At 39.7% G+C, this 22570-nt stretch overlaps 1 protein-coding gene across 4 annotated transcripts in view; it reads right to left on the bottom strand.

Annotated features, from left to right (window-relative positions):
* SORT1 (sortilin 1) overlaps positions 1-22570 on the bottom strand; it is a 59982-nt gene that overhangs the window by 36160 nt on the left and 1252 nt on the right. For all 4 annotated transcript variants that reach the window (XM_039841097.1, XM_039841095.1, XM_039841094.1 and 1 more), the window contains exons 2-3: positions 5174-5233; positions 3773-3846 (exon numbers count right to left, since the gene is read on the bottom strand). In XM_039841097.1, coding sequence (XP_039697031.1) covers positions 3773-3846; positions 5174-5233 — 134 coding nt within the window. The remainder of the gene's footprint in view (positions 1-3772; positions 3847-5173; positions 5234-22570) is intronic.

Genomic DNA, 22570 nt, shown 5'->3' on the forward strand with positions numbered 1-22570 from the left:
CAATAGAAAATAAAATCATAACTAAAATAGTCTAGCAGTTTTGTGGTAATTAGGTACGGAATAGTGGTATAGGATAATACTTACATTTTCTTCACTATGTTTATGTTACAAGAGGCCATAAAAGGAACAAAACATCTTTTAGTTGCCAAAAATCAAATTATCATCTTAACTATAGCTAGCTTATTTCCTTTTTAACTTCATATTTTAACTTTAAATGTACTTTACAATCTATTATGTAAATTAATATTCCTTTACAGAGACTCAAAATTTATACTATTCAAACACGACTTCTTTAAATTGACGATATTAACATATTATTCCATTTTTATCGAATCATTAATTCCTATGAGGCTTTATTATTTACCAAACCTCTCAACAATTCTTTTTCACAACCTAAAGACCAAAGTCTACTCTCTCTAACTCAGAACAGGTAATAGAGACAACTTCCTTCTATTCTCGTGAGCCTCCACGCTGTACTACTCAGAGCAAGTGGCATGCGATGAGCTGCCTTTTATTTGAACTCTTGACTATCTAAGATTTAGTGGAGAAAGGTAATCCAATAGGTGATACAATCATCAAAGCTGTGAAGAACAGAAGAGTCTTCAGAGTGCATTCGACAGTCTTTTATTTTATTTCTCAGTTGGGCAACCTCAACAGTCAGGACTCAAGTTGATCAAACTTCTCCATCCCTTTCCCATTTCTGAAGCAACACGTGCCTCTTGGCTGTTCAACGATATGTGTTCAATAACGTAACGTGAGCCACATCAGGCCAGGCCAGATGGAGAAGCAACAGGCATATTTGTAGTTTCCACCTAAACTCTGGAAGACTTTTCAATTCACGGCAAGGAGGAAATAATTAATATTCAAAATGACATTGGTGAAAACACACAACAACAAATACTGCTGTGCAACATTCAGAAAAGGTATCTTAGTAATATGATACTATACCAGAAATAAATAGGATTGCTCTTTAGTAAAGTGTATGTTTGGGGTTTCTCATGGACTAGACAAATATAGGATGAAAAGGGTTGAGTCAGATGGTGGTAGGTATTTAAACAGTAACCCAGTGATGCCGTTTTTGTTTTGTTTCTGGCTGTCTTAAAGTAAGCACAATATTGAAAAGCAAAATGATGGGGGAAAAGTCACGAAAACACATTTCACTCCCCGTGGGTCTGACTTGGGAACCTGTCAGGTCCAATTCTGGCCACATGGTTAAAGAGCAATGTAGAAAATAAAAAGTGAATTCAGAAGGCAAGAGGAAAAGTGGCTGAAGCAACAGGTATACAAGATAATTCAGCCTGGAGAAGGGGGAGTTTACTGAATAGCCTTCAAACAATGTAGAGGTCAATCAGAGAAGAGGTTTTCATTTGCTACTAAAAGATGAACTGCAATTAGCATCCTCTATGACATATATATGTGTGATATTTATCACAGCAGCATTAGTAATACTGAAAAAAAATTAGCTACAACCTAAGTGTCCAAGGTAATACTGATTAAGTAAATTCTGTCAGTCTAGTAAAAATGATAGGTTATAAGCAGAGGGGATATGAACAATATGGTGTGAGCATTCACCAATCAGAATGGATACAGGTCATAATGCCAGGTAGTAGTAAAACTAGCATGTTGGCAGGGGCAGAGGTGTGTGTGCACCTGTAGAAGCCATGGAGGCATTTGGGGGCAGACAATCACTTCTCACCAACTGGCACGAAAAGCTTTTCATTTCAGTGGCTAGTACAGCAGCGCCAATACACGCTGGCTGCATGTCATGGCTGGCTGGAGGCATGGCAGCAGCTACCACCACCAAGTTCTTACTCCATGCCAGACACTGCAAAGTGTAACTCACGACTGCTCTAAGGTGGCCATTATTATCATCTTTCTTTTACAGATGACAAAAAAAGACTCAGGAGAGGTGGGGTAAATGACTTGCACAAGTTCATTCTGCTTGCAAACGACAGTGCTGAGATTCAATTCCAGGCTTATTTGCCAACAAAACCTTGCAACTTTACGCTGCACCATGTTGCTTCCCAAGACTATGTAGCCATATGGTAAACGGGAAAATCAAGATAACAAACTGTAAATAAATTAAGATTATACTTGATACCAGGGTGAATCCTTTTCTCTTAAAATTTCCAAATGTTTCATATGGTTGTACTACTTTTATAATGGAAGAGAAATTGGTAAGAGAAACTGTATCATAAGGAAAAGTTTTATGACAGCACGATTTCTTAAACACTGGAAAGAGTTACTGAAATTACAATTTTTTCCTCTTGGCTTTATTGAAATATAATAAACAATTAGTTGCTTGTATTTACATTGTACAATTCGATGAGTTTTTTTTTTTAAATTATAGTTGGCATACAGTTTCAGTTGTATAGCATAGTGATCAGAGATCCATATAACTTGCATGAAATTACAATTTTTAATGTATTTTTCCCTCCCAAACAAGATACTTTTCAACTGTCTGATGGTTACACTATTGTTCTAATTAAATAAATAAAATCAGCTATAAATTATGGCCCTTTCTAGCACTAGAATTCTACAATACATTGTCAACCCTTATGAAATAAAAAAATATTATCAGTTCAAAAATTACAGAGAAGCCAAGGCAAGTCGCTCATTCAATTAGTATGGATTTCCTGCCTGCCATGTGTCAGTTGTTTGGTTAGGATGGAGAACACCGAGGTAGTCAAAAACCTTGCCTTTGTGGAGTTTACAGCTATTCCAAGATGGCAATTCCTTCTCAGCCTGTCTTTAAACCAACATTACTGTGTTGAACGGCAAAGAGCACTGGCTCCAGGCTGAGGAGCAACAGGTGAGGATCACACCTACTGGGGAAGGTTGGCTGATCCAGATCAAAACTTCGACACGGGTTCCCTCCCACCTGGGTCAAGACCAACAGTCAAAGAAAGAACCCTGAGAAAGTATGAGGGCTGCTGGGAGAGCCCTCGGCCTTGGGGGCAGTTTCTATGTCATCTACTAGGACGCTGCATTTCTTTAGGATCCTTGGGGGAAAATGGGGTAGGAAAGAATGATTGAGAAGACATTTAGCAATTTCCACGAGTTAGCTGGTCTTGAATCTTATGGTTAAGGAAAAGAACCTACTAGTTAACTAAGCTGCGCCTTTGAGAAGACGATTCTAAAACTTTGTGAATGTCAGAGTAGAGGTTATGGTTCCAGAACATATGTTCCACCAGTGTGGACACTACAAAGTACTTTGGTAGGTCTGAACTGAGAACCTCTGTCTGATCTAGAAACAATCTGTTTGGGGCTCACAATGTTAGAGAAATATATTCACTTGGAAGTACAGTGAGGATTGTTTCTTCAGGGATATAAAAACCGTCTGTGCTCATAATAAATAAAAGATCATTGAATTCCATGCTACCTTCCCACAAATATTCATTTAAATTAACAAACACCCCCCCCCGCCCCCCACCCTCCAGATCAAAACTTCGATAGTTACATATTGTTCTAATTAAATAAATAAAATCAGCCCCCCCACCACTCCCAGCCCCATAGACTCTTCCTCCACCTTGCTTTACTTTTTGCCACTCAGTCAGGTCAACTTAATCTCCTTGGTACTATTCCTTTTCATATTTCTTCAGGTTGCTAAGCAAATACAAAAAGTGTGCTGAATGTGACAGTTTGGTGAAAATTTAAGATGGCTGGAAGATCTTTTAAACTAACTATTAGACTCCATCGTGTCTGGAAAAGCGGGGAACTTATATTCACAATGTGTTACTGAGTCAATCCCCCACCATGTTATGCATCTCACCTTCGATACAGCTTGGACTGTCCAAAAGTCATAATTACCAGCGGTACATGGAAGGTAGTCAAGACCAGAACGATCTGGAGAGAGACAAAAGCATTTGGTCAGTAAGAAAGATAGTCTCATTACATGTTTGCCTATGATGGGATTAAATCAACACCTAAAAAATTGCCAATAGCCCTGCTCTGTCACAGCCTATATTGTAATATGTCAGAAAACTAAGAAGGACCAAGTTACTAGGCTTCAATGATTCAAGGTCTCAAATCGCTTGTTGAAATGGTCCCATCTCCTATGCTTGAAGCAGTGAGGCAGAGCTAATCAACTACACATTACAATAAAGGAAGGACTTAACCGTTTTGTATCCATATTACTGTAAGATATTCTCAGGCAAGAATCATCTCTCTTCCTGCTTACAGAGGCTATAACAGTGTGGGTGCCCTAATAGAGGTCACGGTGTCAAATGTGTCTCTCCTCCCTGCTGTTAGTTCTCCATGAAATTAATTTCTTAAGTATTAAAAATATACATGAGGAAAAGATTCTGATAGATTAATACAAAAAGCTAGGGAGCCTCAAAATAGCCATGTAACAAGAAATTTTGGAGATACCAACTATCTTAAATGAATGGATATATCATGGAAATTAGGACACAACTCAAATTTTAGAAGAAACTGAGACATGCTTACAGAAATTCTACTAGAAGCTTAAAAATTAAGGTAAGAAATTTCTAACTTGCTCTTCTGCGCCAGAATTATATTTCTTTGGGCTCCTGACACAGCCCTCATGCACCTCAGTGACATGATACACTGGAAAATCAGAGAGTATGAGCTGTGGCCCCTGCCCGTATTCAAGCAGGACAATGACAGAGCCAGCAAACGTCAAGCCTGAGGCTGACGCATCTTCAGCTCCATATGAGGAGGGATGAGGAGCTGAGTGACTCTCCTTCCATCCCGTTGATCCTGGCAGCACCTACTGAGTGATGCAGGAAGAGACAACAGATGAAACATGAGCCCATGGGTGCCACAGTCCTTCGACACTGTGAAAAAGGACACGGGACCAATACAATTTGGAGGAAAAATGCCAAGATGTGCAATGTGCAGTTTTCCACTTCTACACGGGGAATTGACCAAGTACCGTGAGGCTCCTTTCTCAGCGTATAGCACTCTCTTTCCTTTCTCCTTTTTGCTCATCTCGATGCAAAGTAGCTACCATGGGCTCGAACGGTACCTATCTTCCCATTACAGAAGAAAGTGGTCACGAGATGTTTCCAGTTCTAAAGCAAAACCTAAATGACCACACCTTCTTGAAAGTCTGTCCTGCAAACATGCATTTCTGTGACTGAGCTTAAACGCCCCAAATCTCCACCTTCTTCTTACTAGGCTGAATTCACAGCCTCAAAACATTACTTACCCCAGTGCTATCTCCAACCCAGGACAAGGATACTGAGCCACTGAGATCATCAAACACATGCTAAAAGGGAAAAAAAAATCACTTAGAAATGACATCTCTCCTTCCATCTCTGACTTCCTTAAATAATTCAGAAGACTATTATTTTTTTTCAAAGTAATTAAGTTTATAATTATAAGGGGAAATGGATTCCCAGAACAATATTTGAGAGAGACAGGATTTAACTACTTAACTTGAATTACAAACAACTTGGAAATTTTAATTCTCTCTCATATAAAGTAAGCCAAGCAGATGCGTTTTCTTCACTGTACCAGATGGGGAGATGGGACATTCTAATTGCTTTCTCCAACAGAACTAAATATAAAGATGTAGAAAGTATTCTTAGGCTGCTTTAAAACAAGAGATCACAGCCCACATTGACAGATATAATTGTAACCCAATCGGCATAATTTAAATTTTTCTAGGCAGCCTACATAGTATAGCTGAATAGTTAATAGCAGGATTCCTTTTGCTTCTAGGCTAACTCACTCAAAATGACGAGGGACAGGAGCAAGAGCACATGCCCTTGTTTCACCTTTTTAAATGATAATTAATAATAAGAAGAGACCCTTAGGAGAGTTGTAGCGAGAGAGAGGAGATAAAGGAGGGGTCGCTAGAACATCGCATCCGAAGTACGGTGAGCGTGGTGAAGTGTAGCTTCAATAATCGCTGTAGGTGCTTTTGGGTTTCGGTTTTCCAATACTTTCTCTATTTATAAACCACTTATATTTATAGTATAGATCCATTATAGGAAAAATGTAGATAATACTAAGGAGGTATAATGAAGAAAATATAAATCACTCATAATCCTATCAAACAGAGATATTCAAAGTTAACGCTGTATGTATAATCTTCTAGTCTCGATCGTTTTTTAACTGATAAAGAAATAATTCCAAAAAGGCCATATTGGCACTTGGTAAAAATTTCCGACCATACAGAAATGTACATGGACAACGTGAAGATCCTTCCTCTCCTCCTGCCACATGCCCCACTACTCCAACCCCCTCTCCCCAGAGGGGTTAATAGTTTAGTAAACACTTCTAAGTTATTGACAGTTATACTTTTCTCTTCTGGAGACTTACATCTTATGAAGACTTTTAAAACCTTAAACGTGCCTCTCCAAATATAAATAGTTCCTTAGAAGCAGAGGATATAATTTTATACTTCTTGGTTTTCCCTGTGCCTAACACGATACTTTGCAAGTCAATAAACATCTGTTGAAAATGGTTATACATCCTTCCCAAACCACAAACTCATTCTCAAAATAGAACATGTCTATAAATGGTGGGATGCCAGCTGCTTGGTCACTCAAGCCACCAACTCCAACAGAGATGTTTGAAGAAACAGAACTCAAAACACTAACTGTTTTGTTTATCTTCTAATTTTCTTTTGTGGTCTTCCTGAATGGGCCTCTGAATTCACCTTTTTCTTCTCTGGACTGTAAGTACCTTTGAGATTAGAGGAATCGCTTGTATAATCTCCGTTAGTTGTACAATCAGTGCCTCACAAAGGGCTTGCTCGGTAAGTGCTGTTTAACTATCAAATGCTCAGGCAGAGCTTCTCACAGCCTCTGCAGGACAGAAAGGCTATTCATACATACGAGCTGGCCAAGCATCTGAGAAAAAGTAGGGCTGCTAGAGACATCTGGAACCAGAAGCTTAAGAACTGACACAGCAGTGTGTCTTGTAAGATATTCCACACAGAGCAAGACGGCATGTTCTCTTGAGTAAGGATACAGCATCTGAAATTACATCAATGAGTTCCTTTAGAAGTAGAAATATCCGGAGCTACCACAAGTACTGGATAGACCACACAGGCTAACAGTCATCTAAACACAGGCTATCTTTCCAAGGAAGGTTCTGGTCACAGCAACTGAATAGGATAAAAAGAAAAATTCCACAATTGGAGTTCTGGCTATCTCGATCAGGCCACAATGTAGTTCATCTTGAGCCAATCAGGACCTGCAGCTTTCGCTTCTGAAGCAATGCTCTACACACCTGGCCCCGTCAGTGCACGCTGGCATCACTCACTGTTTCCTTTTACCCTGTCACAGAAGGGGGAGGATGATGTTACTAGCAACCCACAGCTTCACCTAAACAACTCGAAGGCTAGGTGACCTCATTCATCATCCAGAGGGTTCCTTTGTCAATGTAAGCCAGAGTTATCAACTACATCTGTGGTCTTCTGCTACTCTTAACCCTCCCTCCTTTCCCTTCCCAAGAGCCAATTAAAATTTACTTTTGAAAATAAACAAACTCATCCACTTACGGCAAATGTAGCTAATTCTTTATATTTCAGTGTTTAACATTCTTATACTGGTAGAAGTGAAATAGAAAACTGAACTCAGATTTAACAGACCAAAGCTCGAGTGTAAAGAAAAGGTTATATGGAAAGGAGACAAATCCAGGGGAGTCGGAGGACTAAACGCACAGACACAGTCCCGCTCCTTCAATGAGAGGATTGCAGATGTCCAGAAAAGGGCCATGGTTAGGAGACAGAATTCACAAGTGTCAACAAAAGGCCATCGATTCTAATGCTTAATCATTTATCATATTTAACATAATGTACAGGTCACTCTACAGTGTGGTGGCATCTCAGATATTTCGAAATATGTATTACTTTTAATTATAGCAACAAGAACATTGACCGTCTCCCTTACTAGACCTGAAGCCTATCCGGTGCAGAGACTAAGCCTATTCATTTTGGCAACTAATATATAATATACTACATGGAAGGCACTCAGTAAATCATAAATTCATTTTCTTTAAGAACTTGTGAAGCTCTGAAAAGGAAGATGATGAAGTGAAAAGGTAAAGCCAGACCCTCTTAATTTCCCCATGGCAGAAATGAGTATGAAACGTAAAAAGTTCTATACTGAGAGGACTTCTGCTTCTGGCCAAGATGGAATAACAGAGATCAGATTTCTCTTCCCACCTGAAACAACTACAAAACCTAGAAAATATATAAAACAATAGTTTTCAAGACTTTGGATTTCAGTCAACAAAGGACAATAGTCCCTGAAAGACAGGAAACAAACAAGGGCCTGCATCTGTCCTAGCTGACCATCTGGGGGAAATTCCATGCCACAGTGTAGGGCAGGGGAACCTAGCCAGAGCCCAGATGTCTCCTTCAGTTGAAGAGATGAGCTTGTAGTCTGGGGAGGCCACAGAGGCTGTAGTTACCATCGACTCCATCCACACAGTCAAAATTTGGAAAAGATGCCCTGAACACATCAAAGTGTTTAAAGGCACTGGCCAGGAGTAGACTAAACAGAAGAGAAATTCAAGTATTTGAGTATGAAGAAATAAAGGTCTGCATACTGAGATTTAAGCAGGGCTTGCAGAGGTGGGAGCACATAGAAGCAATAGCAAGACGGTGGTGGAAGGCAGCTGTGCAGGTAGAACAAACATGAAAATATATGCAAGTATTTTGAAAGCTGTCAAAGGGCAAGAAATAAAATATGTTAATATCACCAACTAGTAAAGTGCTGAGCATACAGTAGATGCTATTAAGTACTCATTAAATATGAATTTCAAAATCAGGATAAACAAAGTTAAGGTGGGAATCAAAAGAAAATAACAGAGAAAAGGAAATGTGTGTGAGAAGAACAGTGCTTTTGCTTGAAATACCCAAAGAAAGCTGGGACAAGGCCACAGGATCATTTCCTTACACAGGCATGGTGTCCAGTGGTACATACAGCTGAACAGAATCAACCAATAAGTTATGGTTCAATTGTTCTAATCAAAGCAAAGTAAGATGAATAAAAGAAATACAAGTAGAGGACAAAGCTTGTGGCTACAAAACAAACAAACAAAACTGTAAGGCAGAATAACCCCTACAATATTAAAATACTGAACACATAAAAATGTTAATACACTGAACATAGACATTTAGGAGCAAGAAGTCCAGCCAACAGAAGGTAGCGTGAATGTCTACTTTAAGCACTGTTACAAAAATGATGTTATGTGTTAGTTGTATACATGACAATTAAAATGGAGAAGGTGGCAGGGGGACGGGGGGATTTGAAGCATGTTTTATTTCTGGGGAACAATACCTATGTTGCTCCAGCATAATATGCATAAGAAGTAGATTATTTAGCACAAAGAGAACATAATCTGGCCACTACATATTGCTAAGCAGATAGCCAAATGTATGATCTAGAAGCAGGTCAAAATTAAGGGAAACTATGTAAATATGCTTTTTGTGTAATTAACAGTCCAAAAGCCAGTATCCAGAGGGGCTACAGAGTAAATACGGTAATTCAGATTACTTAATTATACCCTAGGGTAGGAAGCTCAGAAATCAGGAAGTTTAAAACTATGTGGTTACTACAATATTATTGACTATATTCCCTATGCTGTACTTCACATCCCCATGGCTACTTTGTAACTACCAATTTGTACTTCTTACTCTCTTCACCTTTTCCACCCAGCCCCGCAATCATCCTCCCATATGCCAGGTGGGTACTAGACTAATCAGGGATCACTTCGTAAATTATACAAATTCTAACCACTATGCTGTATACCTAAAACTATTATAAAATAATATTGAATACTGAACTCTAATTAAACAATAAAAACAATTAAACAACAACAAAAAAAACTATTTAAAATGTCACTGGATCTATCAGGAGTAGGTGAGCATGAAACTGACCACATCTAAAGAGAGATACATTAATCCCCTAGCACACTTACTGGCACAGGAATAGACAAGCCCGATCGATGGAACTAAACAAAGTCCAAGACTGGGCCAGGTTTCTTTTAGTGTATGATAAAGTTAGCGTGCAAGTTAGTGGTGAAAGATTTTGGAAAAACTAGCTATTTGGAAAACATAAAAAGCTGAATTCCTAAATCCCTTCTTACTCCCACTCCCAAATAAATTCCACATAGAGCGAAGATTTAAATATAAAGTTAAATCATAAAAATCCTAGAAGTATGAGTGGATATTTTTATAATCTTAGCATGGGAAGACTGTTATAGAAAATGATACAAAAACCAGAACCCATAATATAATACAGGGATTACTTTGACTATATAGAAAATTTTAATGGCAAAATACCAAAGAGAAAGTTAGGGGAAAAAAAAAAACTGGGAAAATTATTTGCAACGTGACAAAGGGTTAATTTAGAAAGAGTTTTCAAATCAATAAGATAAAAGCAAAAATTCTCAAAATAGGCAAAGGACACAAATAAGCAATTCACAAAAGGACACAGAAATAGCCAATAACATATGAAGAGCTATTTAATCTCACCAGTAATTAAAAGAATCAAAGAAAAATAACGTGACAGACACTTTCCACCTTTCAGAAAAGCTTGACAAAATGTATACAGTGAGGGGTGGTGACCAGAACCCTTATGTTCACTGTGGGTGGAAATATATGAACTGTTTTTCTGGAGAGCTATTTGGTGATGTAAATCAGAACTGAAAATGTCCACACCATGTGACCCAGCAATGCCACTCTTAGGAATTTATCACAAGGGGATAATTATATATTTTTACAAACGATGTTATGCATCTGGATGTTTATTGCAGCTAACAACTATTGAGCACATTCTGTAGACCACTGTAGATCCTGAGAAAGAAGATACCCAGAAAGGACTCTTGGTGGCTAACTGGGCTCAAATTTAAAAACAGAGCCTAGCAGCCGTTTCTAAACAGGGACCTCTCATGCAAACCACACTTCTGGAAGAAGCCTGCACTGAACTGCCTGCCTGCACTGTGATCCTGTCATATGAGCAGACCTTTAAAAAGGAGTTCCTAGAATTGTATTTCAACCAATAAGACTGAGGTTTTCCCTGTCCAATCAGAGCTGTGCAGGTATATCCCAGCAGCCCCTTCATGGACTGTTCAGAGTGGCTCCATTCTAACCAATCAGGACAGTGCCTTTTGGACCAATTAAACTGTGAAGATGTGGAGTCCCCGATGGACCAATCAGGGACCAAGGGCGGAGACCTCTCTATATAAGTCAGCTCCCCTCTGGCTCAGGGAGCACACTTTTCACCTAAGATAGGAGACTGCCTTTCTGTGGCTGGAACTTAAACACCCAAGAACTCTCACCAGAGTAGAGCCAGGTAGAGCAGATTAGAGCAGATAAGAGCAGAGAAGCTGGACCAGTGCAGGGCTGCCTCCCAGCTGTGTTGTTTCATAGCTGAGATGCAACACTATTCCGCTGTTCTCACAGCCATGCTATAGCACAGACTGAGCTGTTTTACAATGAATAGTTTCCTTCTTTACCGCACCGCAAACTGGGGATTCTCGATGGTGCTGAACTGGCACAAATGACCATTGGTTGCACCATCTACTGTACTGAGCATGTTACATAAATTATCATTTAATCCACATAACAACCCCATGAGCTATTACTATGTCTGTATATTCTAGATGAGGAACTTAAATAAATTATGTTAAGCAATAAAACAATAAATCAGATGCTACTGAAAACCTTTCAGGGATTTACTGACATTGAAAGATATTCATAACATGTTGAGTAAAAGGTTAAGAATAGCATATAAAGTTGCGTGTGTGTATTATAGTTAAAAAAAGTCCGAAAGGATGTTCTCCAAAATATTAACGGCAACTGTCTCTAAGTGGTAGAATTTATTCTGATGCTCTTTATAGTTTTTTTTGGATTGACTGAATTACTCCTTACCCCACCTCTAATTAGCAGGAATCGTTTAAAAAAAACCTATATAATTTATTTCTATTTTGAAAAAAAAGGATATAGGAAAGGGGAGTATTAAGAAGTACAGATAGACCATGTCAGCTTATTCTTATATTACACTGGCTGACAGACGTAACAGAAAGTTAGAGAGCCTCTCGACCCTAAACCACACTCACACGATGGAGTTGATTTAATTTAATGTAGACTTCTTAATGCCACATCCTAACATCATTATTTACTGACACACTAACCTTTTCAGAGCCACGTTCATGTTGAACAGGGATTTCTAGTAGATCTGGGATTTCTAGTGTCCCAGATGTCACTGACAGGCATTTACTGCCCTGAGTAGGGGAGCTCTGGACAGCAGGGAGTCACTGGCTGGTGTTTATAACCAAATTGGTTTAAGGGACTCATTATGTTAGGAAGTAGGGGACAGCTTGTACTGCCTCCTTTGAAATACATCCACCTTGATAACTGCTGATGCAGGACTCATCAAAGAGTTTACTGCCTACCATTTTAAAGCCTGAGGGCCACACGTTTTATGGACCATGAACTAACACAGATGTCCATTTCTGTGGTCATGTGGCTAATCCCTCGTTCCACCTAGAAAAAGAGAAGGGCCACAAAACACAACATTCTTCATGGAAATAACTTTGTCTTCACATCTAATGAAACCAGAAGCCTAGTTAAATTGTTGTTACTATTGCCTGGAGAACTTGAAGTCAGTCCCAAGAGTCACTGTAGCTTGGGGAAAAAAAACTTGGTAATGAGAAACTTCTGCCCATCTTTAGTTACACACCTGATCAAAAGTAAAACACTGGAAGCACTGGCACAGCCACGCGTGGGGCGTGTCACATGGCAGTGCTCAGTTCAAAAGACACTTGCAGAAGACCTGACCGTCATGCCATCAAGAACCACCTCTCTGACAAGTAAACAAGGGAGTGAATTCACAGATGCCAACCTTCCCACACATTCCTGCTTCTGACAAATACGTGGGTGTGCCGACCATGTGCCGGACCCTACGTGGGGTGCCGGACCCTACCTGGGGCACCGGAGAATCAGCAGTGATTATACATGTCCTGTGCTCATGGAGCTTATACCCTATAAACATGCTTCTCACAGAAGTCTAAAAATTAAGGCTAAACATGTCAGACATTTAATCTACAGAAGATAGCCTGTCAGAGTGAAAATTAAACTACAAAAGGGTATTAAAGCCTAGTCCAGTAACTAACTGGTTGGTGAAGCAGGCACAAGCATTTTCTCTTGGGAATCTAGGTTTCCTTAAGAGTAAACCTGAATTATGCTCCTTCACTCACTGGAATAATACAAATCAAATGAAATAACATACAAGGGCAAGGCACTGGTGATCCCATAAAGGCTAGAAATTCTAGATTTAGGTTTCCAAACCCCAACTACGGAATATAGGGATAGACAGGACAAAGTGATGTGCAAGAAAGGTCTGGAACACAGCTTGGGCGATGCTCCTGCAGGCAGGAAGAAAGTCTTACGAGAATACAGTTTTGTTAAGTATGGCACTGCTAGGATCATAAAAACAGGAGCCAAAAATAAGATCACAAATGTTCTAGTTCTCACAGAGTCTATTCTTAGAAATGAAAAAGCTAAACATAAAAATATTATACAAGTTTTCAAACCTATTCAATTATTCAGAGTTTCCTGTGAGACAGGAGATAGAGAGGTGAGCACTGGACTAATAGTCAACCTAAATTTTATTTCCAGTTCTACCTAAAGCCTTGTGAACTTGAGCAGCTCAACCCTAACTTCAGCGCCAAGGCCAGGCGGCTGGAACAACATTTCTAGTCCCTATAAGCTTTAAAATTCTATGACTCATCAATAATTTAACCTCTCAGTTTGCTTTTCCACTGCTCTGTCTTCATTAAAAAGAAAAAAAAAAAGAAAAAAAATCAGCTCCCTGCTCGACAATACTCATGTTAAAAGCAGAGAACAGCCACCTCCATTATCTAGAAACCTAGAAACCTCAACAACCTGGACACTCGGTGAAAGAAAGCAAAGGAGACCACTGATGCCACTGTCCATGCAATACAAATCTGTGCTTTCGACCTCTAAGAGAAACGTGCAGACCATCACTCTACATCAATTTGTTGAGCCTGTCAGAATTGCCTAAAATTAGAAATCTGTTTCCATAGCTTACAGGAGAAGCAAATCGAATTTGGAGATAGTGTATCTAGAGACAGGGACAGCAGCAAGAAGGAAAGGGAGTTACAAGGGGGCTACGATTTCTGCGGGAAAAAGGTAAACTTCAACAAGAAGACAATGGCACGAGGCTTATAAACCCGGGCTGCTTAAAACGGGAGAAAATAGCCCCACCTATCTCAACAGCCCTTAAGGGCATTAACGCCATTAATGTGGGTCGTGTTATAGCATAATGTAATCTCTTCTGATCCAAGGTCATATGGTTAACTAAGAAGGCAGAGAAGTATTTTAGAAATTTTTCCATTAAAACGAAAACAAAACCTTCGTCACTTAAAAAGGTAGCCTTAGTTTTTGAAAAATTCACTTTCATGGGGTAATTCATTCATTTCTAATCATGCCTAATAAATGAGCTAAATTTCAAAACTGTTGGCATTTAATTTTTATATCTTAGTCGCATTTCAGAGAAAAGAAAGTGACGAAGGGACATGCCCCAGCTGCCAGCTGACCAAACCGAAACGGCTCGCCGCTCACCCACTGGGTGCAGGGGCAAACTCCTCACTCCCTCTGCCACCGCCACGCTGGCCTCCTTCCAGACCTCCGGGCACACCAAGCTCCTTCCAGCCCCAGGCCTTTGAACATGCTGTTCTCTCCGCCTAGGACACTCCTACTGGCAAAAATTCATCTTCAAGTATCAGTTTAAATAATGTCTCAGTAAGTCCTTCCTAACGCCCCAAACTAAAAGGACTTCCATCAATTATTTTCCTGTAGTTATTTTTTTTGTTCTTGGTACTTACCATATTTATAATTACATATTTGTATAATGTCCATTTTCTCTACAGGGATCTTGTCTGCTGTGTTCCATATCAGTTCCCAGGAGCCAGTACAATGCCTAACATGTGGCAGGTGCTCAATAATCAATTGTTGAATTAAAGAATAATGATAATAGTATTGACATTTTACTGAGCACTTACATCAGGCACCACTGCTACTTTCTAGATGAAGAAGGAGGCTCTGAGAGGTTAAATAATTTGTCCAAAGTTACACAGCGGTTAAGTGGCAGAGCAAGGATTCAGACTCATGTCTGTCTGACTCCAAACTATACACTTAATGACTACTGTTTCTCCAGCACTGTGTGAGGCAAAAGTGGCGAAGGACTCCTAGTCCAAGTGTGGCCTCCACCTTCAAGGAGTTTATAACCTGGGGAATAAATATTTAATAAATGAAAGTGAATGCAAGACAGAACACTACGGTGAAGTGCTGGATTACTTAGCATGGTTGAATGCAGGAGAGAACAGGGAAAAAAAAAAAAACCAGCTAAAAGGGCATTCGGACGGGAGGAACGCTCTGAGAACAAAGATGGAAAAGCAACACAACACACGGCAAGTGAGAGAGAATGGCGAGAAGGTCATTTACCCAGAACGAAGGGTTAACATAGCCAGGAAGTGGTGTAACATTAAAGGGATAAGCACAAATAAAAATAATTACATTAACGTTCTGGTCTTCTATGCTTCCAAGCAAAGTTTTTGAGAAGTACCCACCACATCTCATTAATATTTCTTAAAACTTCACAGAGGTCAGTAGAGCACAAGGCTAACTGCGGCTGCTCAGTTAAAGGATGAGGGTGAAGCAGGCAAGGGGCTGTCTCAGAGCTGTCGATGTAAAACCACAGTCACCGACTCCAATCAAATAAAGCTTAATAAAGGAGAGAAATAGTTATTAAATTATAAGTAGTCTTACGTTTTATAATTGTAAGTTTTTTAAAACTGTGTAAGTAAATAACTTTATATACTTGAAACTATTCTAACCAGATGACCAGGTATCTGATGATGGTGAGATTAGTATCTTCTCCGACTCCCAGAGTGTCAAGAAAGACTTTGGATAATCTCTCCTTCACCTTACCCTTTTTGTTAACCCCAAGTCCAAGGATGTGAGTAAGATATATATCTTAATCCAGATTTGGTTCCTATGAAAACCCATAGTAATTCTCTAGGAATATGCTATGGAAAAGAAATATAAGCATATACACAAATATGTGAGCATCTAACTGGTCATGCATCAGAAGCTTTATGAAGATAATCACCAAAAGGTGACCTCGGGAAAGGATAATACACACTGAATCTCACAGTCTTATTTAATCTTCATAATGACCCTAAGAGGTAAGTATTAGTACACCCATTTTAAAGATGAAAAAACTAAGGTTCACTGAGATTAATCCATCCATGGTCACCACTGAAGTATGAATCTAGGTCTGACCTGAGATCCTGTTGTTCCCTCTTAACCACTGCCTCAAAGAACCATCACTCATATTAACAAGTTAAAATTTTGATGTAATTATGAAGGTTAAAAAAAAGAACAGACTCTTCTTACATTTCTGCCAGTCTTGACTCACTCTCATTCTCGCCGCCCCCGCCCAAGCCTGTCACCCCACCTGCCAAGTGATAAAACCAAACACATCCATGCCTCAGCTGTGTCCTTTTATGCGCATGGTCCTCTGGAGTTGGTATTTACCAGGATTATTTGGCTGACAGCTGGGCCTGGTGGACACAGTAAAAGACCAAGAGGCTTATTAAGAAATCACATAAATCATATGTATATGGTACTTTAGGGTTTTCAAAATATTTTCTCTTCAAAGTCTCATGATAATGCACCATTTTATATGATGGGGATCTGAGGCTTAGAAAGGCTAACTGAACTCTGCTGAGAGTACTAAGACCTTTAAGGAGCAGAGAAGACCTCACAACTACATGACTTACAACTGGAGTCTATAACTGCCTTATCTCTAAAGCAAATGCACCAGTTTAAAACATCGCTGTGAAACACTTGCAAATGTAGCAGCACCATGTTGGGACATGTGTTCTACTCCCAGCTCTCGACCCATACGCAAGTCATTTGGCTTCATTAGTGAAAGCAAGAGATCTGACTAGCAAATCAGCCTAACTATGATTCAAACAGTTTAGCACATTATCAGCAAGAGTTCAAGCTTATCCTTGTTCACTACTATTCAGAAAAGTCTGTTCACGGGCTTCACTGTCTTACAGCTCTGGGTTTCTCATACCTCAGCTCATGTACTCACTTTCAACAAGACCAAGGAGTCCAGAAGTGTTCCTTGGAACGCTTAGCCCTTCAAGTGTAAAAGATGGCTGCCCTGCTCTCTACTCTGTTCTCCTATGGGACATACTCTTCCAAGACCACAGTAATGGTCACCTTCTGAAAAGATAACTCTTCTTGGCTCCCCATTTCCAACTCTGGTTTCTCCAGCTCTAGCCCCACGTCTAGCACTATCTGTTAAAACACTCTCTCCAGTAAGTCCTAACAACGAACTCCCCACTGGTACCACCCTCTCTTCCTATCCCCTCCATCCAAAGAGCTAATTTTTTTTACCTCTATATGCTTTCCTGGAAACTTTACTTCCTCATCATACTCCTCATCAACCACTTCTCCCCAACAGAAACTTTCCATCGACCTTGCCTGAGCATGTCTTGGATTTCTCTACCTCCGTGCCTTTACAGATCCTCCTAAGAATGACCTCCATGCTTTGATTCTCTCTTCACACGGAGGCCTTCCCAAAACACATTAGAGTGGTCATGCCTCCTTCAAAAATTCTTCCAAACTCTCAGCAAGCCATCTTTGAACACCTCAGTCCTTAAGGTGGCACCCCTGCAGGCATCTTTAATGTTTAACTTTGCTTGTCACAGGCCTGGACTCTATTACATGTAATTTAGCAAGTGTTTCAATAAATGACAATAGTTTACATTTAATAAAGCATTTTGGCAAAACTTCGCATTTTCCCCTTCAACTAATCTTAAAACTGTTTCTCTAGTTAAAAAAATAAATAAGTAAATCTATGAAAGTTGGAGAAGTTGAGTGACTGTCCATGATCACAAAGCTATGAAGCAGCAGAGCCAGGACTCAGAGCTGGTCATTGAATATCTCCTTTGAGTTTTGTACACAACACGTCTATGATTTGAATCCCTTTGACAAATAGTATGTACCAGATAAAAACCTGAACTATCCTGTCTTGGAAGTACTAAATTAAAATTTTCCTTCTCAGTTCAATTTTTCTTGGTTCTTCAAGGTGATCTTACTATTGAATCAGACTTGCAAACTGGCTCGAGGATAATACTGGCACTTAATTTTTTAGAACATACAGGAAGAACAAAACTCTTAACAAAAGCAAGTACAAGAAAGATAGTACTCATAAGCCATAGAAGGAAAAGAACATACATTTTCTTTTGATGAAAATAAATCAAACCAAAGAATCACACATAAGTTCTAACTAGCACAAGGTCGAGTATACTAATGGTAAGATGACCATCTATTTTCAAACACACAGGCAGCCAGGGAAAAAAAGCCCCAGTTTTGGCAGAGTACTTGCAGGGAGGGGAAAAAACAAATTTACTGCTATGTATCTACTGCGTTTGTTTTTGGACTATCCAAGCTAGTAGTTTTGATTAACATTAGATTTTTTCGGCCAACAAAGAACGATAAAGTACTACCCCAAAAATAAAAGAGTCAAATGTCTTTCATAATTCTATGGAAAAAAAAAAACCCACGAAATCTCTTGCTATCTTTAAGAACACTCATATTTCATTGAAGTAAGCTCTCGAGGTGGTCACAAATTACCCCCAGATGTGCAATGGTCAAGTTCAACTGTGAAGCGGAACAGCCCCAGTTTGCTTCTAAATTTGGAATCAACCAATAAACATAGTGATCACAACCTCTGGCCTCCTCTTCTCCCTTATGAATCACAAAATTATTTTAGACATTTTAAGTCTAGTCCAAAACTTCTCATGTTGTAGATGAAGAACTGAGGGCCAGATACCGAAATGCAAAACAGAAAATAAATTACATTCACAGAACACTTTTTCAGCAAACCACCACCAGCTCGGAATGGAAGATTTTGCTTTTTCTATGGTTTCCTGAGACTACGGTTGAAGGTAGAAAGGAAAAAATAGCCTCAGTCTTTGGGGTGGCGGGGAACCCGACAAAAACAAAAACAAAACCCCCACATGTCCAGCATGTATCTAATAACCTCCATAGGTTTGAAGGGTCTGTGATGAGGGTTCATTCGACACAGGTAGCTCAAAGACACATATCACTAACCCAGCTTTGTAGTCACCATTACAATAAAAAATCTGCCTAGAACGGACTGAAATTGACCAGCTTGTTCCTCGAGCCTCATTACTCCCCAAACCCACTTACATACAGATCAGTGAGGCCACAGACAGTGGGAAGAACAAGTTTTCGCCAAGTTTTTTAAGAGTAAAAGATGCAACAGAAACTAGTTACAAAGGGATAAAAAAGGAGCTGAACTCTTTCAGAAATTTACAGATGAAGTATCTATTTTACAATACTTTTAGAGCCACTGATTCATAGCCCTTTGCTAGAAAAGCTGTATTTTTAATTACATGTCAAATTTGACGGTTTTGTCTTCCTTAATACTAGCTTCTAATCAAATAAAACATCTGAGCATCATTTCTTCAGTCTCAAAACACAATTCACTTTCTGTAAAAACAGACCTTGAGGGGTAGGGGTGAATAGGAAGGGAGGGATTAAGGGGAAACGTTACCTTCCTGCTCTGCCCACTAGACTCAGTGTTGAGCGTTGCCCTGCATGTGAGGATCACACAAGGGGAACAGGCCAACTAGGACAAAGTTGGGGAGCACAGTGTCTGCAGTCGCCCACTGAGAATCCAAAGCTTGTTGGCAAGAGCTGATTGGAAACCGGCAGAGTAGAGAAGGAGCTGTTAAGAGCCTCTGTGAACCAGACATGAAAGATCAGATCAACATAGCAGGATGGAGCCTGTTATTTTATTACAAAAATAGGCATTAGAAATTGACCAGAAGAATAAGCCTTCTTCCCACTATTTCCACAGTCAGTAGACTCAGATTTCTAATTAACAATCACTATGCACACAGTCAAATATTTGAGTCTGCGGAGAAGTCACCTAATTGTTATATTGCATTCTCTTAAAGCTATTTGTCCTACTTGGCTAGCTCTCCACCCTCACCCCAACCAAACCTCAGATGAAGACTAACCTTTGTCCAGGTAAATATACTTCATCAAATCTGCTGCTATTTCCAACTGAAATTCCCCAAGCATAAGTCATTTTAACACCACTTCCAGGTTTAAAATCTGGTCAGTATACTGCATGGGAGTAGAATCCTCATGAGGATTTTGCTCATTCTGCTCAACCAGGACCAAGAAGGAGATACTACAGAACTCCTATTTCTTGACCCCAAAATGAAAGGATGAAATAGAACTCAAGAGAAGATGAACCAGAGGGTGATGGTGGGAGTGCTGGGGAAGGTAGTATGAAGAAGAGCTGAGCACTGGAATAAATAAAGCAATCAGAAAGTTCCAGGGCAGTTAATGGCACTGACCTTCAGATTTCCAGGTATGATAAAGATCCACAACAGGCTAAGAGTGGCAGCTCCCTGAGGCCTCCAATAGGCACCTTCAGTCCGCTCAGCCTGAACCCAGCCCTGCCAGCACCGGCAAACAAACAAACACACACGCTCTTCTCGGAGCTGACAAGATGTAGGCCCCTCTCTATGGGGCCTGTTTACTTAAGAAACCAGATGCTTTGATGTTGGGGTAAAAGTTGGGAAGTAATGTGTCAAGAAGTAGTTAGTGACAGGAGCAGAGGGAGGACAGAGAATGAGCAACAGTTCCTGGCTTTACTAATCATGTTTTAAAAGTTTTAAGGAAATTGTCAAATGGTCTGAACACAGGATTGAGAAGTAAGGAAATTATGTCAGCCACCACCGAAACTCTGTCCAAGGCACTTCATCTATTTCTTTAAGTCAGAGTTTCATGCCTAACCTCAAAGGGGTGCTTACAGGAGGAATGTTTTGAAGCAATACAACTTAGCAACCAACATTAATAAAATCTTCTAGGCTTGTTCAATTTCTCTCATGTTCAAAGGTTATATATGGCATGAACACTCCAAGCACTTAAAGGAAAGAATCAGTTAAAAGTGTGGCATGAGACATTTGGAGTTAAAGGCAAAAGGTTATTTACTGAGTGTCAGAAAAGAGCTTTTATAAATACACATGCATACTTGTTGGATTCCATGAATGCAGAAGCCTGAGTTTTAAGTAATTAGGGCACAAGTGTCCTAAAACCAGAGGAATATAAAAGCAATGTCATGCTTTAGTTCTTTTTTTACTTTCTGAAGATGAGTGAAATGCCAATATGTTCTCAGAAGCCAAATAAGATTGAAACTAGGAGATTTGCTAAAACCTTCCGAAGCTTTTCATTTTCCAGTCTGAGTTTTCTTTTGTGTCTCAGCATTCCCAGAATACAGTGCATCTTGGACATCTGGAGATATTCACATACATTCTGAATTAATGTCATAACAAGCAAGTCATAACAAGTAAGAAGAGAACCAAGAACTTCTGATTTTTCCTAAGAAGTAAATCCTGTCATCTTACGAATGGCACTTTCTTAGCTGTACAAACATATATATCTCCAATAAAAAGTTTCTGTCATGCTGACATTTTTATCTCACACTGTTTATAAAGGGTCCTAAAATACTACATCTCTTCAATATAGTTCAGGATGATTTATTATGACATTTAAAAAGACAAAACTGAAAAAGTAGAATAAACTATACACAGCAATTCTCGGTTAAGGCGGTAGACCTCTTAGGCTGCTTTACCCGACCACTTCTAAAGTGAAGATTGTCAACAACGGCTCCACTTTAACCACATCTGCGTGTCCCAAAGAGGAGAGGATCTATGGAGACCATGATTGATTAACGAATGCAAAAGTAGTGATTAAAAATTAGGTCACTGGAGGAACACTGAAAAAAAGCTACAAAAATCATTAGAAACAATAACTAAATAAAATGAAACAATTAGAGGAACAGTTCTTTACACATGGACTTCGAAGAATAAGGCGTCAGATATGCTTCTGAGTAGATCTGGCCTAAGAACCCCCCGAGCCAGTTTTGTCAACCTCTTGTTATAGAAATCAATATATTACAAATGCCATATCATTGCAAAGTAACCAGGGAAGACTCTGACTAAAGAAATGAATCCAGAAGCAGCAGCAGATCCTACAGGTATGTCAACCAGGAAGAGAAGAACCTGAAATATGGGGTAAGAATGCTGTGTCCAGCTGGCTCAAAGAAGGAAATGGTTCTGTTATAAATCAAGCATCAGTGCTGTAAAGCCCTTCTCAACTCCCCACTGTGAGGTGGAAGTCTACAGGATTTCTTTTCCCCTGGTCAAACAGGAAGACTTTCCAGTACTCACATCACCCTCTCTGCACCCAACCTGTCCCATCTCTCAGCACCACCTTGGCCACCTTTAAGCAGCGGCTGCTTGGAATGCATGAAGCGGAGTTATACCAGGATGCCTGTGCCTTGACTGCAATCGCCCAAGGTCCCACATCGGAGAATCCTGCAGAGGTAACAGGTATAGACCCAGCAGAGGAAGATAGTTCAAGGGGAGACAGATTCGGCTAATGCAAATGTGGCTATTCAAGGACAAGTGCATTTAGCCACTCATTTCTGTCCCCAAC

This window comes from Pteropus medius, unplaced genomic scaffold, assembly GCF_902729225.1.
Source record: "Pteropus medius unplaced genomic scaffold, Ma_sr-lr_union100, whole genome shotgun sequence".
Classification (NCBI taxonomy): domain Eukaryota; kingdom Metazoa; phylum Chordata; class Mammalia; order Chiroptera; family Pteropodidae; genus Pteropus; species Pteropus medius.